General features: G+C 37.3%; 1 protein-coding gene across 1 annotated transcript in view; it reads left to right on the forward strand.

Annotated features, from left to right (window-relative positions):
• PTPRQ (protein tyrosine phosphatase receptor type Q) overlaps positions 1-21945 on the forward strand; it is a 4272575-nt gene that overhangs the window by 4085463 nt on the left and 165167 nt on the right. Inside the window, exon 40 of the mRNA XM_044087226.1 lies at positions 12816-12939. Coding sequence (XP_043943161.1) covers positions 12816-12939 — 124 coding nt within the window. The remainder of the gene's footprint in view (positions 1-12815; positions 12940-21945) is intronic.

A 21945-nucleotide genomic window follows, 5' to 3' on the forward strand; every position in this document is an offset into this window, starting at 1 on the left:
GTCTACTTTATTCTGTTTTCCTGATCTATGACCAAATATACAGTACTGCAATTCATTCCTGATCTGCTAAAACAAATCTTAGTAACAATATACTATAGCCTGGTCCGTGATCTAAAACAAAAGTAAAGAGGGAAATTCTTCCTACCTGAGTCTCCTGGTGATGAAAGTGTTCAAATTCCGCTCTTCGGCCACAGATCAGAAAGTGGACAGCCTCTTTACACATAACAATTCAGTCGGAGGTCTTTTTCACTCAAGAAGAACCATTTTGGCAACTTCTGCTGCGCAGATTTATTACCACCCATACACTCTGACCTGTAGCTAACCAAGGGAATTCCGTCACGAAAGGACCAAACTGTCAAATAAATTATCAAAGAATCAGACTGTAAAATCATTAGGCTTTTTAAAATGACAGTCAACACACAGGAGATTCAGATGCAAGAAACTTTACTAGTGTACACCAGGAGGCAGAAAACCATACAATACAAGTATAGAATTCTGTCTAACATGATACAGGAAGTAAGTCTTGTTATATACACTATACATTCAAGCTGTGCCCACCTTACTGACGTGGTCAGTCACAGGGCACCTACAACACTATAGTCTACAATATTCTATTCATAAGAAAGTGCTGAGGTTATACTTTTTAAAAGTTTTCCCATGAGAATAATACAGCCTTGCAAAGCACCTGGTCAGTTATAATGTCTTTCTGTGAATGTTGCTCTTTCAAGGTTTCAGTCCTGCTCGAATACAATAGTCAGTTCTGTTCTTAATACGCTTCTTTGTTCTTCTTGCAACATTAATATTAGCAGCTGTGCTGATAATATTCACAAGGCCAACTATCTCAGAGGAAGGAAGAAAAGATTCAATGCCTTATACATGCATTCTTCTGACTCAGCAGATAATCATTAGTGAAAAACATAAGCTTGCTGAGCTGGCTACTGCCAGGGTCAGAGTTCAATCACACTGCAGCTCCAAAGCTTCAAGCAATTACATGTAAGATCATTCTTACTGCCATATTGTAAAATAGAATAAAATGCATTACATACTATTTGCTTTTAAACTAGCACTTCATATATGTTTAAGTACATATTTTTCTAACACTAACCAAATGCCAACAAGCTGTTTGATGGCAACAGGAGCTATCATCTCTGATTCCTTTCAACATAGGAGTTCCACAAGGCTCCATATTAGGCCACCTACTCTTCACCTTTTTCACCAAACAACTTCACAAATCCACATCTCTCACCTCAGTCATCCAATATGGAGATGATTCTACCCTCATATGCACTGCATCCTCTCTAAAGCAGCTACAGCTTACAACACAACAATCTTTCCTTGAAGCAGAATCATGGCTATCTAACGCAAACCTCATACTGTACCTAAGCAAGACCAAACTGATGCTCTTTCTCCCCACCAAGACACAGAATCCCCCAGCCACTTTTCAAATACACTTCTCCAACAATACTACTGTAACAGCCATCTCGCAAACTAAACTATTAGGTGTTAACAAGTGATAACAAGCTGAAATTTGACCTACACCTATCTCAAGCCATAAAAAACACATATCAAAGTAGGCTCTCTTTTCCGAATTGAACCTTTCCTAACTAACCAATCTAGACGAAACATTACCAGGACTCATCTCTTTTCCACTCTCCTCTATGCTGCTCCCATCCTCACCAATCTTAGCACAACTGATCTTACAAAATTTGAATCATGCTACAACAAAATAGCCAGGTTTGCCACAAATTTCCCACACAAGTCTCACCACTGCTCTGCTCTACAGCAAATAAAATGGCTAGAACTCCCACAACAGCTAACCTACACCCAACTCATTTTTACCCACTGAGTAGTATACCAGTCAAACTGAACCCCAGCCTTGCAACTAATTCTCCAACCATATGCCAACACTCAGCAATTCTGATCCTCACATAAAACACTCCTCCAAGTGTTCAAAAGCAACAACAAAGCAAATGATGCCCTCTACTCCCACTGCATTTCCAGACTTTGGAACACAATTCCCCAACACACCCTAGACACTACCAACCCAAATCAATTAAAAAAAATGCTAAAAGACCACCTCTCTACCAAATGGCTCTGCTCCTGTATCAGCCCAGGCTAATAGCACTCATCCCCACAACATGTTTCTTTTCTTCATACAACAGCCACCACTCAAAGACTCCTCTCCCACATATTCCATCACCCACAAATCTACCCCGCTCTATTAACCAGTACCAGCAGAGCTAACAGCACCTACCAGCTACTTAGACTAATGCAATAACAATTACAATGTTCATTCATAATCCTTTCTTTTATTTATATGTTAAAATGCATATATATGTATACCCAAAGGTCTACACCTGCTTTGTATATATATATATATATATATATATATATATATATATATATATATATATATAAATATATATATATATATATATATATATATATATAAACTCATATACTTCTACTATACTTAAATGTCTATTATAGAACTGAAGTAGTCTCTTTTATATACTTTAAGTGTCCATTATATAATTGATGCATTTTCTTTTGTTTACTTCAAATGTCTTTGTAAATTCTGCACTGTATCTCTCAATGTATATTTTCATTTTGGAACTTTTCTCTCCAGGCCTCCGCTGAAACTAGGCTTCCACCCAGATGGACTATCCTGGTAAACAAATGTAAAATAAAAATAAACAGAAATATTTCTGCATAAGAAACATTATTTTAAATAACCCTTGACTTCATTGCTCTCTTCCAAATTCCAGAATTTGTTTTCTGAAACATCTGGACACACAAAAGTGTAGCAACATTGCCAGACATTGCCAACATCCTAGCTGACAGGTTCAGTGCAAACTTCTCCCCCCCCTCCCCACCAAAAGGGCAAGTATATATCCCAGCAGAGTGCTGCCCCCCCTGACATCTCAGATGCTCAGGTAAGAGCCGCCCTCTCCAAAGCAAAAAACACAGCATCAATGAACCAGACGGTGTCCCGGGCTGTGTCCTACATGAACTCCAAGAAGAGCTAAACCCAAACATAAAACTACTGTTCAATCTCAGCCTTACTACAGGATATGTACCCAAAGAGTGGCGTACAGCAACAGTGGTCCCTCTCCACAAAGGTGGTGCCTCAACGGATCCTGGAAACTATCGCCCCATAAGCCCGACTAGCTTGGTCTGCAAAGCATCATGGACCTCATAAATAAAGATATTGGGGACCTACAGACACTGGATCCTACCCAGTTCGGCTTTGTTAAGGGCTGATCCTGCCTCTTAAACCTGGTCAATTTCTTTGAAACAGTCACCAAGGCCATTGACAAGGGGAAGGTGGTCCACACAGCCTACCTGGACCTCACAAAAGCCTTCGATACAATACCCCACTCGGGCATTATAGATAAGCTCACCAGCTTAAATATAAACCCCTATGTCACTAGATGGCTTGCAAACTGGCTCAAGGACAGAACCCACATGGTTAGAATTGCTGGAGCCATGTCAGACTCCAGACCAGTTACAAGTGGCATCCCACAAGGCTCAGTCCTGGGAGCTCTCTTATTCGGTATATATTTCTCGGAGGTACAAGCCAACACGGAAGGACTGTGGTTGACCAAGTTCACAGATGACTGCAAACTGAGCGCCATAATCGACTCTACAGCCGACACAAGCATCCTCCAAAAGGGCCTCATAGAAACAGACAACTGGTGCCAGAGCCATGGCCTCAAGCTAAACGCCAAAAAGTGTATAGTCATCCCCTTTGGCAAAAACAAAGTGCCCACAAATTACAACATAGGTGGTAATCCATTAAGTACAGAAGAAGTAATTAGGGACCTGGGGACCCAAGTTGATAGCAATCTCTCATTTGACAACCACGTGGCCAAAGTGGTTAGAAAAACATTTTATATAGCCCACCTAATCATGAAGGGATTCACATCTAGATCAGAGGAGGTCATCGTGCCTCTTTACTCAACCCTCATCAGGCCCATAATTTAGTACAATGTCCCTTTTGGGATGTACTTTACCAGACACCTGCAGCAACTGGAAAGACCCCAAAAGTACCTCACCAAGAGGATCAAAGGGCTCAAACAGATGCCATATGCTGCCCTGTTAAAGAAACTCCAGCTCTACTCAGTGGCATACCGCCTGCTCAGAGGTGATCTGCGCCTGATGTATAAAGCCATGTCCAACCCGGAATTAATGGACATGCTGCACCTCAGAAAATCCAAATCCCATCGAGCTACGGGCTCGAGAGACTTGAACCTCAGCACTGAAATAAATAGGACATGCTGGAGGGACAGATTCACAACCCAGAGGCTCCCTTCACTCTGGAATAAAATCCCAGTCCAGGTTAGGCATAGTCCTTCATTGACTCTCTTCAAGAGGAATCTTGATGAGTGGATGGGAGATCGTAGGTTTATCCCTGGTATCACTTCTGTGTCACTGTTAGACAGAGGCACAGTATACTAACCTCGAAAAAGGGCATAGCAAAATTAATTTAAAATGGGTGGCGAAAGCCAAACACACTCTGGCTAGGCTTATAAATGCCCTAGGGCAGATAGCCTAGTATGAACCTATGAACCTATGAACACAACTGTGTAACTATAACACTGCCTGCTCTCCAGATATTTGTTAGGCAAGTATGTTGTAAGTTTCTTAAAATAATGTATGTGCCTAAACACAACATAATATATTATAGCAATAACCCACGCCTGGGTGTGGGTAATGATGGATTTACCCACGGTTGGGGTGGTTTGGTCATGAGGGCGAAGCCCGAGTGGCCAAACAAAGCCAACCGTGGGTAAATCCAGCATTACCCACACCCAGAAGTGGTTATTGTTATTATAATGACATTATTTAAGAAAAAAAATAATTACTTTTCTTAAATAATGGCATTGTATAATGCCTCCTTGCTGCCCTTCCGCAGCTGTCTGGGTATTCTGCGACAGTTCTGATGTACTGCGCATGCGTATATTTACTCAGTACATCAGAGCTGTGGGCAAAAGCAACGGAGAAAGCAACATCTCCGTTGTTTTTACAGCCTGTCTCGCTAGGTTAAACCCATTTAACATAGCGAGGCAGTTTTGAAAAAAGCAATGGAGAAAGCAAGATCTCCATTGCTTTTTAAAATGTCTCGCTATGTTAAATGGATTTAACATAGCGAGACAACTTTAAAAAAAGCAACGGAGATGCCCGTTGCTTTTTTTTAAAAGCTGTCTCACTATGTTAAACTCATTTAACATGGCGAGACAGGTTGTAACAAGCAACGGAGATCTTGCATTCTCCGTTGCTGTAAAAAAAAAAAATGAGTTATACTCATGGAAAAAGCCCGGGCGACCGGACCTTCTTCCATTACTATAACTCTGATTTACAATGTGCATGCTGACCAATCAGCGTGCACATTTTGGAATATTAATGGGGGGGTCGTTGTATAATAGAAAGTAACCACTGCTTCTTAAGTGGAGCTGTCAGGAGTTCATTTAAACCCCACATTTGAATATGCAAAGCCTTGTGGCATTATTAAACAGCATGAAATTGACATTAACATTATTAAAGGACAACTCCCACTAAACTAAAAACATAATTGCTTTTCAGAACATCTTGAACTTTCTTGCATTATTAATATATCTATATCAGTGTAAGTGGTTATTACTATTATTATTATCATCTAAAATATCAATATTTGAAGCATATGCAACTAAATCCAAGACATACATGCTTGTATTACCACACAGTCACCAATCATAGTCACTGGTACAGAAACCTGGCTGAAAAAAACACATAAATGACAATGAAGTTATCCCATCTGGTTTCAATATAATTATGCTTGACAGGACAAGTAAACAGGTGGCAGAATTGCCATCATCTGCAAGATTTCCCTAAACATAACCACATACACACATGAGCCACAAAGCATTATTGAAAATGATGTACATGGGATCACCCATTAGTAACAGTACAAAAATAGACTTCAGAAAAACAGATACAGTATTCCATGAAAAGAAAACAAAAGTAGCATTGATTATTGAAATTGCTATACCCAGTGACTACAGTGAATAATGTACAGAGAGACACAAAGTCATAAAATACCAGGATTTACAGACAGAAATAAGGCCAATGTGGAAGAAGACAGTTCCAATAGTAGTAGGAGCAATGGGTCTTATAAAGAAGAATTTACAATCGTACTTAGATATGTTACCGATACATTTAACTTCATATGAATTACACAAGGAGTCATTTCTGGGCACATTGCAGGTGCTGTGAAGAGCACTTCTGGCTAACATCAAAGAATGAAACAATACTAATTTTATGAACTTTAATTATATCCTGACTTAGGAATGGGTCCATTCCAATCATGGTATTAGAAACCCCAAAGATTTGGAAAAATTAAACCAAGATACCACAATTTAACAATGCAGATCTACGTATATCACACCTCAAAATTGATAGAAAATGTTTTGTTTATCAGCCATATATACCCCACCAGGTAAAAACATTACTAAAGTGGAAAATATTCTATACTGGATATCCCACCATATCCAACAGGAAACAATAATACTAGCAGACCTAATAGGAACACCCCATCTGATTCCATAAACCTATATGACTTTACACAATTAATTACATTAATTACTAGAGTCTACGGTGGTGGTGCTGCGGTAGCATTGTCGCCTCACAGCAAGACATTGTCCTGTTCGATTCTCAGCGAAAGCATCTTCTGTGTGGAGACATGCGTGAATGGGCGTACCTTAGTTAAAGGTTGTGCATCAGGGCTGGCAACTCGGCACGTAAAAATCTACTGCCAATCATTAGCAGACCGGAGTTCCGCTGTGGTGACCCCTAACCGGGAAAAGCCAAAAGACAGACAGACAGACTAGAGTCTACAAAAGCACTGGTAGGCAATCAACCTTAGACTGGATTGTTACTAATAGACCCAACAAAATTAGGACAGCTGGTAGCCTTCCAGACAGCCTAAGTGACCATTTACCTACTTATGCTCTCAGAAGTTACAATATCTAAGATAAATATATAATTTACAAACAAGTGTGTAACTCAAAAAACGTTATCCAATCTTTAACAGAATATAACTGGAAAATACTAAAATCTATGACCTGAGACTCTGCCATCACACACTTTAACAATACATTCCTAAAAATTCTCAATAACCTTGCCACAGTACATACCCAATGGCTCAAATAAAATGCTACACCATTTCTAACAAAGGAAACTAAGAAATTAATGCTAGAGCATGACAAACTTGGAAAGAGTAGCTCAAAAACAGAACACAAAATACATTTCAACTTTTCAGGCAACTAAGGAATTGGACAAATACCAAATAAAACCTGACAAGCAAACTTATTATAACATACTCCAAAAATAAACTCTTTAGCTAGGTGGTTTGCTGTGTGTGTGTGGGGGGGAGAGGTAGTTTGCTGTATGGAGGGGAGCGAGAGGTGGTTTGCTGTGTGTGTGTGCAGAGTGAGAGGTGCTTTGCTGTGTGTGGGGGGAGTGAGAGGTGCTTTGCTGTGTGTGTTGGGGGGTGAGAGGTGGTTTGCTGTGTGTGTGTGTGTGTGTGTGTGTGTGTGTGTGTGTGTGTGTGTGTGTGTGTGTGTGTGTGTGTGTGCGTTTAGGTATACCTGGTGGTTAGCATTACTCAGGCTCAAACCTTGTACCTTAGGTACAAGAAACAAGAGCCTGAATTCTCTACCCATACCACCACTAGTTTGTGATTCAAGGAGTTGAGTCCATAGCTCTCAACTGTGCAGTTTTCACAGAATGCCTGGAATGTCTGGCTCATACGTTTGGTCTGTTCCTCTTACAATTTGTGGTTTTCTAGCAAATCAGTAAGAACTGAATTCACTAAATAATGATAGCCATTTAAGTTTTAGTCTTCCTGTCTTTCAGGAAATGCATCGTAACACAAAACATTTTATTCTAACAACTTTCTAAGATTATACAAGCAATGTTTAAAATGTGTCCCTGGTTTTGGGCCTTTGCTCCCCCCAATAAATTTTGTTTTTTTCCATATTTCTTGTGCTGCAAAGTTGAGAGATATAGTTGGGCGTCAAATGGATTTTAGAAGTAGCTGAGAGCTTCAGGGGAAGAGAAGTTTAGTGCTGCTTATGCCAAGTCTGTTTGCTTTGTTAATAGCACAACAGGTAATATACTTGCCTTTGATGCAGGAGTCTGTAGGTTCTACTCCCACAGTATGTAGATGGATTGCTGATACTGTAATGTGTTGTACTTTAAAGGGGTGGATGCTGCAGTCCTAAGAATGCTCTCCTTTGGAGGAGATACCTAGTAACTATGCATCAGTTTGCCATCCATTACCTTACACAATATTACTAGCTTATCATTTTTTAATGTAACATAGGCAATTTATTCTTCAAGGACAAGAAGCACTTTATTTGTAGATGAAACAATGAATATAAAGTTGATCTTCATTAGTTACAGATCTCTTTAATGTGGAATTATTTAGATGACTTTTACTTCTGCAGATATTGTGCATATTTACTGATACTGGTGGATTGTAATGGCAAACGTTTGATTAGACTTTTATGATATAAATATTCTGAATTGGGCAGTTTTGTCATTATTGGTTCATACATTTTGTTTTATTGCTTACTGGAAAAATGTTCAAAACAGTAAATTTAAAACACACTCTAAAAACAATTCTGCTGTATTATACAAGGAATATAATTTGATACAATCAGGAAGGTGAATCAAAGAACACATGTATATTTGCATGGTCCTAAATATGTGTGTAAGGGACCTATGATTTGAAAACAGCCCAAAGGTAAACTTTATCCACCACTGGCCAGATACATTTTCTTTGAATATGTGTTTCAATGCTGATCAATGAATGTGAGTTTCAAGGGCAGATAATTTTTAATGCTAAGTCTGTTTTCACTGTGAGACTGTATTGCTTTGTTTAGCAGATGTCTATCAATGTTTGTGGTATAAAATTTAAAGCAAGCATTTTAAATGAAATCCAAATAATCATTGTAGAAGTAAAGCATACAGCAGTATGCTCATTACAGTATTTATGGTAAATGGGGAGAAATAGCCAAGTAATGGGACACTGGAATAGCTGCAGGGGGAGAGCTGTCTATGGGGGGGCATTTGACCATGATTTTGTGAGGGGGAGGGGAGGCAAACTCAAAGACAGTCCTGGATGGCACAAACTCTAGCTATGCCACTGTCCAGGCCAATCTACCACCCCACCACTACAGCCAACAATAATACTGATTCAATTTCCACACAGATTAACAACTATTTTATACAGACAGTATTGTCCCTCACAAACATTAATACTCCCACTACCCTCTCAGTACCTGCATCCTTTGGTAAATATCCTAAGCTATTTGATTTCTGCCCAGTACCTACCTCCGTCATTAAAAGACTCCCACATAAGCTAAACTCAACCACCCTAAGCTGCTGACCAACTCCCCTCAGACTACTTAAAATGGCTGCAAATGTAATAGCTTTTCAGTCTCTATATTGATAAATAGATTTAAATCTGAAAAAAAAATGTTTCTTCCATCTGGAAAAAAAACCTTTGTTGTACCATTACACAAAGGATGGGCATCTACAGAGTTTAATAACTACATGACCATTACAATTCTTTCCCTCTTCAAAAATAATTGAAAAATATATCTATGCTCAGCTTCTACAGCACCTTATTCAAATAATCTGCTCTCTGAAACACAATGTGGTTTCAAAACCCATTGCACCATAACTACTGCCTTCCTTAATCACACCAACACTATAAACCAGCATAGGAACAATTATAACCTAGTGTCAGCTTTGGTTCTAGAATTATTTAAAGCTTTTGACACTGTATCATACCAACATGAACTTCTCTAGGTCTCTCTCAACTTTCCCTTACATGGTTCCTTAGTTATCTAACTGGAAGGCATCAAGCAGTCAAATGACAACAGGACCTCTCCTCCTCTCTTCCAGTTACCACAGGCATCCCCCGTGTCTCCATATTATGACCCACTCTCTTCAATATTTTTATAAACAAGCTTTACACTGACATAGACTAAGCAAATATAGCACAATACATAAATAGCCCCTACAATATCCAAACTCATTCAAATCATTCAAATTTCAAAAAAAAAATTCAAATTTCTTTCTCTTCAGTCAAAACCTGTCTGAAAAATTCAAACTACTCCTTAATCCCAATAAAACAAAGCTGATGTTCTTTCCCCAAAACATTATCTTAATGAAAAATTCTTGCTTGCATCTGCAAATAATGCTACAATTGAAGTAAACATACCAAATTACTGGGCATTGTAATAGATTACAATCTTAAATTTGATCAACATATTCTTCAAACAATTAAAAAGACCACCAGAAATTCAACTCCTTTTACAGAGCAAAACAGTACCTTACAGATCAAAAAAAAAAACCTAGCCTCATCCTATTTGCTTCCAACCCTCTTATATGCCTCACCTATTATTACCTAAGCTCTACAGTAAAATCCAAACTAGCCTCCTGTTACAACAAAGTAGCTAAATCTGCTACCAACTCTGTACACAGAGCTCACCACTGCCCAGCCTTAAAGCAGCTAAACTGGCTAGAGCTTTACAACTACCTCACATACTCTCAACTAGTTATTGCATACAAACTGACATATTATTTTCAAAGATGCCCTGCCTTAAAAAATATACTATTGTCCTGCATCCTCACAAGGGACCTCTATTATAGTGATAAATTTCTACTAAGCAGTAAGCACTTGCAAAGCAAATAATTAATCAGGGGGACTCACTATACTCCAGTTACATCTCTAAACTCTGGAACATCATCTCTATACAAGAAGAATAACTAAGAAATTCCTAAGCTATAAAATCCAGCTCAAACAATACCTTACCCAGTCCTGAAAATGTGCATGTTCATCACCATGTTGACACCTCAAGTGAAAGTAGGCTTCTTATTACTTTTTGCTAACTTTTTGCCTTCCTGTACTTGAAATATTACACCCCTAATAACTTTCCCTCTAACACAGAGAGCCTAGACAGAACTAATCCTATACCCTGTTCTCGCATATGATATTACCACTACTCTCTTATACAATAGTGATATTTCCCCTCCTACATAATTTTATAACTTGAATTTTTTACAAACCTATATAATACTAATATATCTCTTCTTACATAATTTTATAATTTACATCATTATATCTCTTACAAACCTTTATGTACTGAACTGTAAAAATACATTTACTTCCAGCAATATTTTAGAGCTACTAGAACTGTATAGACTTATACATGTTGATGTAAATACTTTAGTGTATATACCTGTCTTGTAATTATATATATATATATATATATATATATATATATATATATATATATATATAAGAAGAAAATTAAACTAATGGGTGGGTAAAATTTTCTTGTTCATTTGTACCCAAAATCTAAGCTTGAAACTCCTCCTTTTTTAACAGTCAGAACTGCAGCTCAAAGCTACACTATTTATCTGATGTGTGATGTTGGTAATATGTAATGGATAAAGTACAGTTAAGAACCATTATTCTTTTAATGTCCTGTACTTTGAAACAATGACCTAACCTAATTACTCACCCACCCAGCCTGCATGATGCAACAGATGATACAATAAATATAGTAAAGAAAATGCGAGATCACACCAAAAGGCAAAAAGAAACAAGTTCAGGCATAAAACAAATAGAATCATTATTGCATCTTGTTAACTCTGTACATAGCACTCCTACTCACCAGATTACAGCAAAGGAAAAACATGTTTTGAAAAAAAAACTTGACATTTGCATTTTTCCTTTAAAGTCAAGTAACATACCAGTGTCAAAGCACAACATCATTTTTCTTTGTGCTTCAAGGACTGATAGTGATTTGAGTAAAGCAAGAAAACCAAGTCAGCCACGTAACGGTAGACACAGAGCTGAGGAGCCTCACTTGTTAGTTTTTTAAATAACAGACCAAAGAAAGAGGTCTGGTCTGGAAACTTAATCCTAGGGGAGACCTATAGTAATGCTTAATTTAAACCAACATAGTGAGACTTCTTAATTTCCATTGCCCAAGTGCATGCATTTATTTATTTTAAAAGTATTTGACAAATAATTGGTATTGGTAAATTCTATAGCATTACCCCAGTAACTAATCATTTATCAATAATACAGATATAATATAATCTCTCAAACTGCAAGCAGCAGTCATGATAGTAAAGCCAGAGTTTATTCCATTCTATTTTCGTGAAATAAAGTTATATATCAGCTAGAACAGCTAATACAGTAACAATGTAGTGCATATATCCAACGCACAGTTATACTAAAAATATGAATTTTAAAATTACTTTATATATTAGAAATGTTCTAATTTTATGAATAGTACTTACTGACTGAAGAATGTTATCCTGGAATTACAAGTGTATATAATATGTGTTGTAATAAATATCTGCTTAATAATTTAAAATCCAAGAAGAACTCTACAGAGAATAAATGGAACCATCAAGCAAAAAAGTACCATGAAAAATGGAAAATAAACTTATAAAATAAAAAAATAACAAATAAAAACAAATGAGTGCTTTCACATATAGCTTCTTCAGAGCTGAAGAAGCTATGTGCAAAAGCGCTCATCTGTTTTTACTTATTAAGTTCATTTTCCATACAGTTTCCAGCTCTCTGTGTTTGGATTTTGGATTCCTTTGCTGACAATTTGGAACTGTGCAATTTTTGCTGCTGCTCTGCTTGCCTCTGTTTGGAGTCAGCCTGTTTGATTTTTCTTGGCATTTAACAATTTAAGTTGATATTAATTTTAATTATGTCATCTTTGGCTTTATTATAGGTTCAATATATGTTTTTACATCAATGCGCACTGGATCTATTGACACATAAGGGAAACAGTAGATCTACATGGTTTGTAAATTATTCCACACTTCAAAAGATGGACTCACTGGATGCCATGGAAGGTAACAAACTTGTATTGTAAGGTTTCCTGTATCATGTGCATGTTCAGATTACTGTATCAGGTACATGTTTAGATACTGAATATCTGTTAAATTTTGACTGGTTTTGAGTTGACTGATACAAAATGGAACCTATTTAAGCACAATTCATAAATCATACAATCATTTAATAATAAATATATTGAAAATACAAACATCTGTAAATATTCAACAAAATCGCACTGTACTATACTTGTATGTATACTACCTAGCAAACCACCTTTCATTGAATGAAAGTATATTGATTGAAAGTACAATTTTCTTCATTTTAGGTACATACGTGTTCTTACTTATATGGCTCTATGGAGTATTTAACATGCATAGGTTATGGTACTTTTTGTCATGTGTGATAGTGTCCAATCCACCAAACCTCTCTTTTGGAACTGAAAATAGGTGGTGAAGCCACTGGGATTCTATGAGTCATAGTTATGCCTACCAAATATTCAGATGAATACAGATTACTACTGTAGAAGCAGGTATGCTACACTGACTGCAGTTACAGTATTCCAGACATATCTGCTGCACTTCCCTCTGGCTGGCTGTCAGTCTTCTTCACACAATAAATTACAATTTTATGTGAAATAAATCTAGTTAGTATGTACACCTTTCATACATTTGTCATGACCCAGGAAGTCTGTGTGTGTATGTGTATATATGTCTGTCTGTCTATGTGTATCATAATCACCATCATCATCAACCCTCTTTTTTCCATTTTTCTACTCAGGTTGGGTCACAAGCTGCCACAACTGTTGTTACCTCTCTTGATTCAATGCTACTGTCCTACCTTCTATGCAGTCATGCCTGACTGTCACATGTCTTTTCTCACACAAATCCATCCATCTGTTGACTAGGCATCCTTGTTTCCTCTTGCCTTCTTTCTTTCCTGCACATGTAACCAAACCACTGAATCTGTTTTCCTTAGCCTTCTCTCAGCTGGGGCTACTTTGGCCTCTGCTCTGATGTCCTCTGTATATATAGATGTGAACATAGATTCGTGTGTACCCGTGTGTACATGTGTGTGCTCGCGCGCATGCGTGTGTGTGTGTGTGTGTGTGTGCGCATGCATGCGTGCGTGCGTGTGTGTGTGTGTGTGTGTGTGTGTGCGCATGCATGCGTGCGTGTGTGTGTGTGTGTGTGTGTGTGTGTGTGTGTGTGTGTGTGTGTGTGTGTGTGCATGCATGTGTGTGTGCACATGTGTGTGTCTGTGTGTGTGCACATGTGTGTGTGTGTGCGCGCGTGTGTAAATTTTCTTCTCTTCTTGGTCAGTGTTTGCTGCTCCCAGTTATGATGAGATATTAACCGTGATGTAAGGTACACATTCTATTAATTGTGAGTTAGACCCATGCCCTCCTAGAACACATCAGGCTGTGCTGACCCCAATAATTTTGAACTCTTTCTTGTGGTCTGGGTTTCTGCAACTGCCTTGATGGAGGCTTTTGTTACCCCAGTCATCAACAGAGCATATTTAGATCGTAATATTTTTGATAATTTCCATCCAGTTTCCAACCTTGTTTCCCAAGGTAAGGGTATTGAAAATGTTGTCTGTGTGCATTCTTACACTCAATGAGCTCGTGGACTGTTAACATACTGGATTTCACTCTCATTATTTTACTAAAACTGTTCCCATTTCAGTACAAAATGAACTTCTGTGCTGGTCCATCTGGCTATCCCTGCAGCATATGACACTTTTGCTTACTATATCTAGTAAGTGCACTGTCTGGATGCCAGCAAAGAAGAAATTACGGAGCCTGAAACATTTATGGACTGAATGTCAGATGTGGTTAAATCATAATATTTACATCCATGGAATATTTTCAGGATTAAGCAATTCATGCTGTGGTCTTATCATACCTGTAGTGCTTTTTGAGACTCCCCAGCACTGAGAGGGACAATTTGTAGCTAACTTAAAACTCTGCTGTTGGGCTACTTACTGGTATGTCTCATTACCAGCATATTTCTTCTATGCTCTAGAGTTTGAACTAGCCCCTGGGCCATGATCATATCATCTCATCTTTAAAATCTTGGTGTTTGTATACTTGAAACACAATGCAAAAAAATCAGAGTGATGACCAGATATAAAAACAAATCAAATGAAAAAATACATCCACTTTGATGGCCTACATACTGAAACACAGGCACAAAAGTTAATAAATCCAATAGGTTATTTTTTTTACAAAAAAAAAAAAAAACAGTAACTGAAAATATATCCAGTTCAATGGATTACATACTGAAATATATATGCATACAAATACATATTTCAAGCATGGGTATTAATGCCATTCTAGCTTGCCAATATACCAAAACAGTTGTTCCAATAATAAATAATAAGTGTCCAGGCTGTTCTTAAAACTATCTAAACCAGTACTTGCTTTAATGTAATTTGGTAGTCTGTTCCATGCATCAGCTGCTCTCTCACAGAACCAGTTAGCACACTTCTCATTACTATAGAATTTTCTACATAATTTGTCTGATGATTCTCTACTACTTTTTGATAACCCCAAATATTACCAAAGGTAGTTGTCTTTAAATGCCCTATATACCTGAATAAGATCTCCTCTTAAATATCTATATAAGACACTGTATAAGGTCAGATATCTTAGTCTTTCTTAGAAACTTACATTTTCACATCCATGGATGCCTTTGGTATATGTCTGATCTACTGTTTCCAATTTATTCATGCTTGTTTTCTTATAAGGTTTGTATATTAGTATTACATATTCAACTTTGGGTCTAATTTAACAATTCAGCAGCTAAGTCATTTTTTTTCCAGCTACATCTCCAAATCCTGGAATAATCTACCTAACTCACTAGTAACTAACTCCTCAACACTTCAGTTTAAAAAACTTCTAAAAACGCATCTTACTAACACCTGGCTCTGTACCTGCAACTCCCCTGGATAACCTATTCCTCCTTTCCACTCTGTTACCATTACTCTTACTCTACTAGCATGATGGGCCACTAATGGTAGTTTCATTTTAACTGTACACAATCATTTGGATATAGCCACTAAATATAAACAACCATTTTTTATGTAAATTACTGTTGCTCTGCTTATTGAGTCAGCAACCCCTATCTTGTCTGTATTTGTTTCTCGCTTGGCTGCATTAGTTTCTTTATTGTATGTACTTGTTACTCTTGGAGCTTTTCTCCCTAGGCCTCTACTGAAAAAGGACCTGTGTCCAGTTGGACTTTCCCGGTAAACAAATGAAAGTAAATAATAAATAAATAAAATAGTATTGTTTCAATTTTTGATGTCAGCCAAAAGTGCTCTTCACAGCACCTGCAATGTGTCCCGTAATGACTCCTGCAATTCGTACAGGGTTACATGGATTGGTAACATATCTAAATACGATTGTAGATTATTTTTTATAAGACTCGTTGCTCCTACTGCTATTGGAACTTTCTAGTTAGCTTTCTTCCACATTGCTCTAATTTCTGCCTGCAGGTCCTGGTATTTTATGACTTTGTGTGTCTCTCTCTCTCTGTACGCAACACATTCCAGTCACTGGATGTGGTGATTTCAATGATCAGTGCTACTTTTGTCTTCTTTTCATGGACACTATATCCGGTTTTCTAGCATCTATCTTTTGAACTGTTGGTAATGGGTGATCCCATGTGATATAAACTTCATAATTTTCAATGACGCTTTGTGGCTCATGTTTGCAGTGTTTTTCAGCCACTTCAGTACTATAATGTTTGCACAATCCCCAATTCAACAGTCTTGCCACATTATTATGCCTTTCAGTATACACTCCTATCATTGTTATGTCACAACCAGCAATGAGGTGTGTGACTGTTTCCAGTTCACTTTTACAAAATCTATATTTGTCTGTTTCTTCCACGTGTTCAATGGACTTTGTAAACCAACGTGTACTTAGCCCACCATCTTGGGCTGCCAATATTAACCTTTCATCTCTTGGTTTGAATTCACCTCTCCTTAACCATTCCTGCATTTGTTCCTAATCAACATGAGGTTGTTCCAGAAGTTTTCTATACTTGAAACTATATTTATGCATTTTCCACATTTTTGCCTTCTCATCTGGTTCTTCACCTTATATTCTTTATTTTGTTTTTTGGCCCCTTCAGTTGCTGCATGATTTTTATCTACTTCGGGTTTGATTTCCATTCCTACTTGACAATATGCTTCTGCTAGATTAAGCAGAGAATCATCTTAGATTTATTCTCGTCATGTTTCAAAACTTTCACTAAGTTTAGGTCTTGTGAGGGCAGCAGATATGTGTGGAATCCCATGATTGCAGATCTGTACATGTAATCACTTTCAAGGAGACATAGCCCTCCTTCAGAATGGGGAATATATAATCTTTGTACACACTGATTTTTATAAATCATTTGGTGACCATGAAGCATCCTTCCTTGTTTTCCTATCTAATCTATCCAACACATTGTGGGGTCAGTCAGTCACTCCAAAACTGTAAGTTAGGACAGGAAGAGCAAATTGGTTTATAGTTTGGATTTTGTTCCTAAATGTCAACGTTGTTTTCAGGATTAATTTAAATCTTCTAAATCAGGGGTTCCCAAAGTGTGCGCCACGGCGCCTGGGGAGGTGTGGCATCCTCACAGGGGAGCTGCGAACTAATACCCTCCATGTACAATTTTTTTTTTGTTTTTTTAATTTTGGCGCTGTTTGAACTGATGTCATCCCGTGCGCGATGATATATATATATATATATATATATATATATATATATATATATATATATATATATTTATATATTTGTGCCTCTCTAGTGTGTAGTTGGTCCTGAAGGTTAAAAGTACGAGTACAGCTGTGTTTTGTCAGAAGACTTGATAACACATTGTTATAGTAATTCTGGTCTGACTTCCATAAGGTATGTATGCTAACTGCAAATCCTGTTGGATTTTCTACCACACGAATCAGTAACAACATTACAGGCATTTCAAAATAATGGTCTCCCAAGCCTCAATGCGGTAGTGCAGTGGTAGCGTTCTTGCCTCCTAGCAAGAGGTTCTCCCGTTTGATTCTCGGTTAGAGTGCGGGGAGTGCCTTCTGAGTGGAGTCTGCATGTCCTCCCCATGGTTGGGTGGGCATTCGAAAGACATGCGTAAATGGGCGTGCCTTTGTTGAAGGTTGAATGTCGAGCTGGCACCTCGGCATTCATCAAAATCTACTGCCAATCATTAGCGGACCAGAGTTCCGCTGTGGCGACCCCTAACCGGGAAAGGCAACAACAACATTAGAGGTAGATATATGACTTCTGAAAGAAAATGCAATGTAAGTCCAGAACATAAGTTTAATCTCTTTTCTTTCTAAGTCAAAACTGTCCATTGCATTTACTGGGAATTATGCACATTTATGTAAATGGATATAATTGTTTCTATCTTTGCTGATGGTACTCATTAAAAAAAAAAAAAAAAAAAAAAAAGCTATGACATGTTTACCATAATTTTATGGTATTAAATTCTACATGTTGACAGATTGCACCTTTTTTTTTCTTATGTTTGAAATACTGGATGACCAAAAGGAATTTTTGTAGGCGAATAAAAGTGAGAGAGAAAAGATCAGGAGAAGTAGAGAGGTGAGTTTGTTCACGGTGAGAGTTTGATGCATGGGTACAAAAGTCATCTTTCAAGTGGTGTAGTATATAGTTTTGTAAAGGTGAGTATGGTAGCTAAGCTAGTCAGCTGGACTAGCAGTATGAATAGAAGAAGACTGATGAGTATTTGAATAAGTAACATAGTAAATAGTGAACAGTTCAAGGGAATGTTGAAAATGAAAATATGTTATCCGGGAACTGGAAATTAAGAAGATTATAGGAAGATGGTGTTAGTAGGGGGAGTGTTATTTGTTTTCAGTTGTAGAAAGTGTTAGATTGGAATAAGTGGAAGGGTTTATTTGCTGACTGTTGCAGTTAGCTGAATATTTCAGTAATGGGAGGTATAAAGTACAGCTAACAATCTTGTTTTAAAACATAAGATCACCTATAGGACGTAAAGTGAATAAAATGTATTTTTACTGCAGTCTCTCAGTTGGTGTGTATTTTTTCTCCCCTCCAATTACCTGGTACCACCACCACCACTGACCATTAGTTTACCATCATTTGAATGAAGGCTATCTGAAGAGCAGCCATTATATCGGCAGCCATGGGTTGTGTTTCTGTTTTCAGTCCTGCCTCTGGTAGCTGATGTGGGCACCCACATCACAGTGGGAGAACTCCATGCTTTCCCACACATATGCCCCATGATGGCTACTGTCACCAACTTGGGATTGCCAATCCCAAGTTCCCCAGATGTACAGCCACTGGTTGTGTGCAGGCACTAACATCCTACCCCTAGGATAAATGAGCTCCCACCCCCTCATGCCTGTATCTTCCAGACCCTAAGCCACTATTTAATCTCACTCCCTCTGGAGAGTAGTCAGAAGCTTCATCCCAGTTTTAAAGTTAATAAGGGTGCCATTAGGTTTGCTTACCTTTGCTTACCTCTCAACCGTAGTAGACCAGTGCTATGCTGTTAAGCAAAATGTACACTTTTTTTTTTTGCAATTGTCTTTTTATTGTACTTTTGAGCTTTTCTCCCCAGGTCTCCTAGTACAGTCAGGGAGCCTCATTAAACAAATGTCAAATAAATAAATAAATAAAATATGCACTTTATGCGCACCGCGGGAGGGGGGCTTGGGAAAACCTGGATTCAGCAAGGAGAAACAAAAAAGTTTGGGAACCACTGTTCTAAAGTATTCCATACTAAGTTTTATTCACATTTGTTCATGTTTTATTGTTGATCCTTCATCAGTTCCCAAATATTTATATACTCTGCCTTGCTTAAGTTCTTTTATATCACATTTTTGTCCCAAACTGATGTTTTCCTGGTGCTGCAGTTTTTCTGCTTTAAAGGTTGCCTTTGCACATTTATCAAGGCCAAATGACATTCTTATATCATCTGAAAATGTTTTGACAAATTGCAGTTGTGCTTTCAGTTCCTCATCTGATGAGCTATACAGTTTTAATCATTGACAAAGAAAAGATGAGAAGTCTTTACACTGTGTTGTTTTCTAGGAGCCAAATTATAGCTATGTCCTAAGCTGTTACGTAAACAGCTTAATGAGTTAAGGGCAAGATATTAGATATAATGGCACTGTAAGTTCTTGTTGAAATCTTCTCAGGTCATTATTACTAATTCTGTCTACCCCTGTGCTTTGTTTCGATCCAGTTTGCATAGTTCTTTTTCAATATAATTTAATTTGATTTCAGTATCTGAGGTTACCTAGATATCACCCCCTTTGTGGAGCCAGACTGTTTTGCATTTTGTAATATATCTATAATCTTTTGTGTTTGAGAATAAATTTTAGAATCTATACACAGTTTATCAATTTGTATGTTTTACTCCTTCCACATTTTATGTATCTATAAAATGGTTTCCTAATATGTTCAATATCCTTATATACATTTTCTTCAAAATTTTCTTGATCTTGTCTCACATGATGCTTAATGTGTTTGTCCAGCTTGTTTATTTAATTTCTCAAAGTTGGAGTTTGACCTCTTTTCCATTTCTTGTATTTTTAGTCTCTCAACTTAATCAAGTGTCTTGTTCTTATGGAACTATATCCCCCTGACATTGTATGCCTAGATCCTAATGTTAACATATTTTTTTGCACACAAAAAAAATTCATATTCCTTCTGCAATTTTTCTGCTGAATGCATCACTCTAATTAGTTTTACATAGTACAAGATCAAGGAAGAAATCGGCAGATAAAAACACAACTATAAAAATGAAACTGATCCAAAGATGTCAAAACCTCCACAGTTTTACACAGTGGCTGTTTTGCTTCCATATAATCTGTAATTAATCTTCTGTGCATTGGTTCAGGTTTCAGTTTGGCAGAATTATCTAAGAACAAATCAGCCTTTATATGGTTACAAAAATTAATAACTGCAATAATTTGTATTTTACCTGATGTAAAGACAAATCAATAAGTGAAACATATATCCAATTTGATCCACTATGTACTGAAATACTAACACACAAAAATTAATAACACCAATAGTTTGTGTTTTAACCAGATATAAAAACAAATCAATAACTTAAAAATATAGGCAGTCTGATGGACTATGTACAGAAATACAAATATAAAAATTTAATTGAGTTTGTTTTTCTGATGAAGTCAATTGGAATTGTGTTTTGAGCATAAGCAGTTAAACACAAATAAATTATTAGACTTATTAATTTTGTGTCCATATTTCTGTACCTAGTCCAAGGAATTGGATACATTTTTTGCTGTTGGTATATTTGCCATATGTGACTTGGGTCCCACTTATCTAAGTCCTCCCCAGGCCTTGTGTTCTGCCTCCCAGGTTCTGCTGTGGTACCACAGATGTGTTTGGAGACATCCGGTATCTGCACCTGTGAAACCTACTATCACTAGGGTTGATGGATTGTCCTACAATGGTTTGCTTCTGCAAATTTCTCAAGACATTTTAATTTGGGGTGGCGTTTGATAAGAATATGGTTAATAAGTCATATGCTTTATTTTACTCGCCTTGACTTTAACCTGCTTTCAAATTATTCCTATCCTATCTCACATTGTTTTTCAGCTATTATGAAAGGTTGTATTATTCTTGGCAGAATATTGTATTTATGGTTTTATATTTCATTACTATTTTTCACGTAGAATTAAATGTGTAATTTATCATCCTTCTTGGTATGTGTTTTTATTGTTACCAGTGCTTGAATAAACACCTTGATAAAACTAAAATTTATATATGGCAGGGACCAGGGTATTGCTCCTTTCCCCACTGCATTGAAATCTCAAAGATGGCATACAGAATTAGCAAGGGGTATCGGTGTGCAGCAAAAAAAAAGGAGGTGTTTTGTTTTTCTTATGGTTTTTTTTTGTTTTTTTTTGTTTTGTTTTGTTGTTCATTTCAGTGTTAGGTTGTTCCAGCTGTTATGGCTCGATAGTGTGACAATCACTCATTCAACAATAAAACAGGA

The sequence above is a fragment of the Protopterus annectens genome, chromosome 11.part0 (genome assembly GCF_019279795.1).
Source record: "Protopterus annectens isolate FY-2018-M chromosome 11.part0, PAN1.0, whole genome shotgun sequence".
In the NCBI taxonomy this organism is placed as follows: domain Eukaryota; kingdom Metazoa; phylum Chordata; order Ceratodontiformes; family Protopteridae; genus Protopterus; species Protopterus annectens.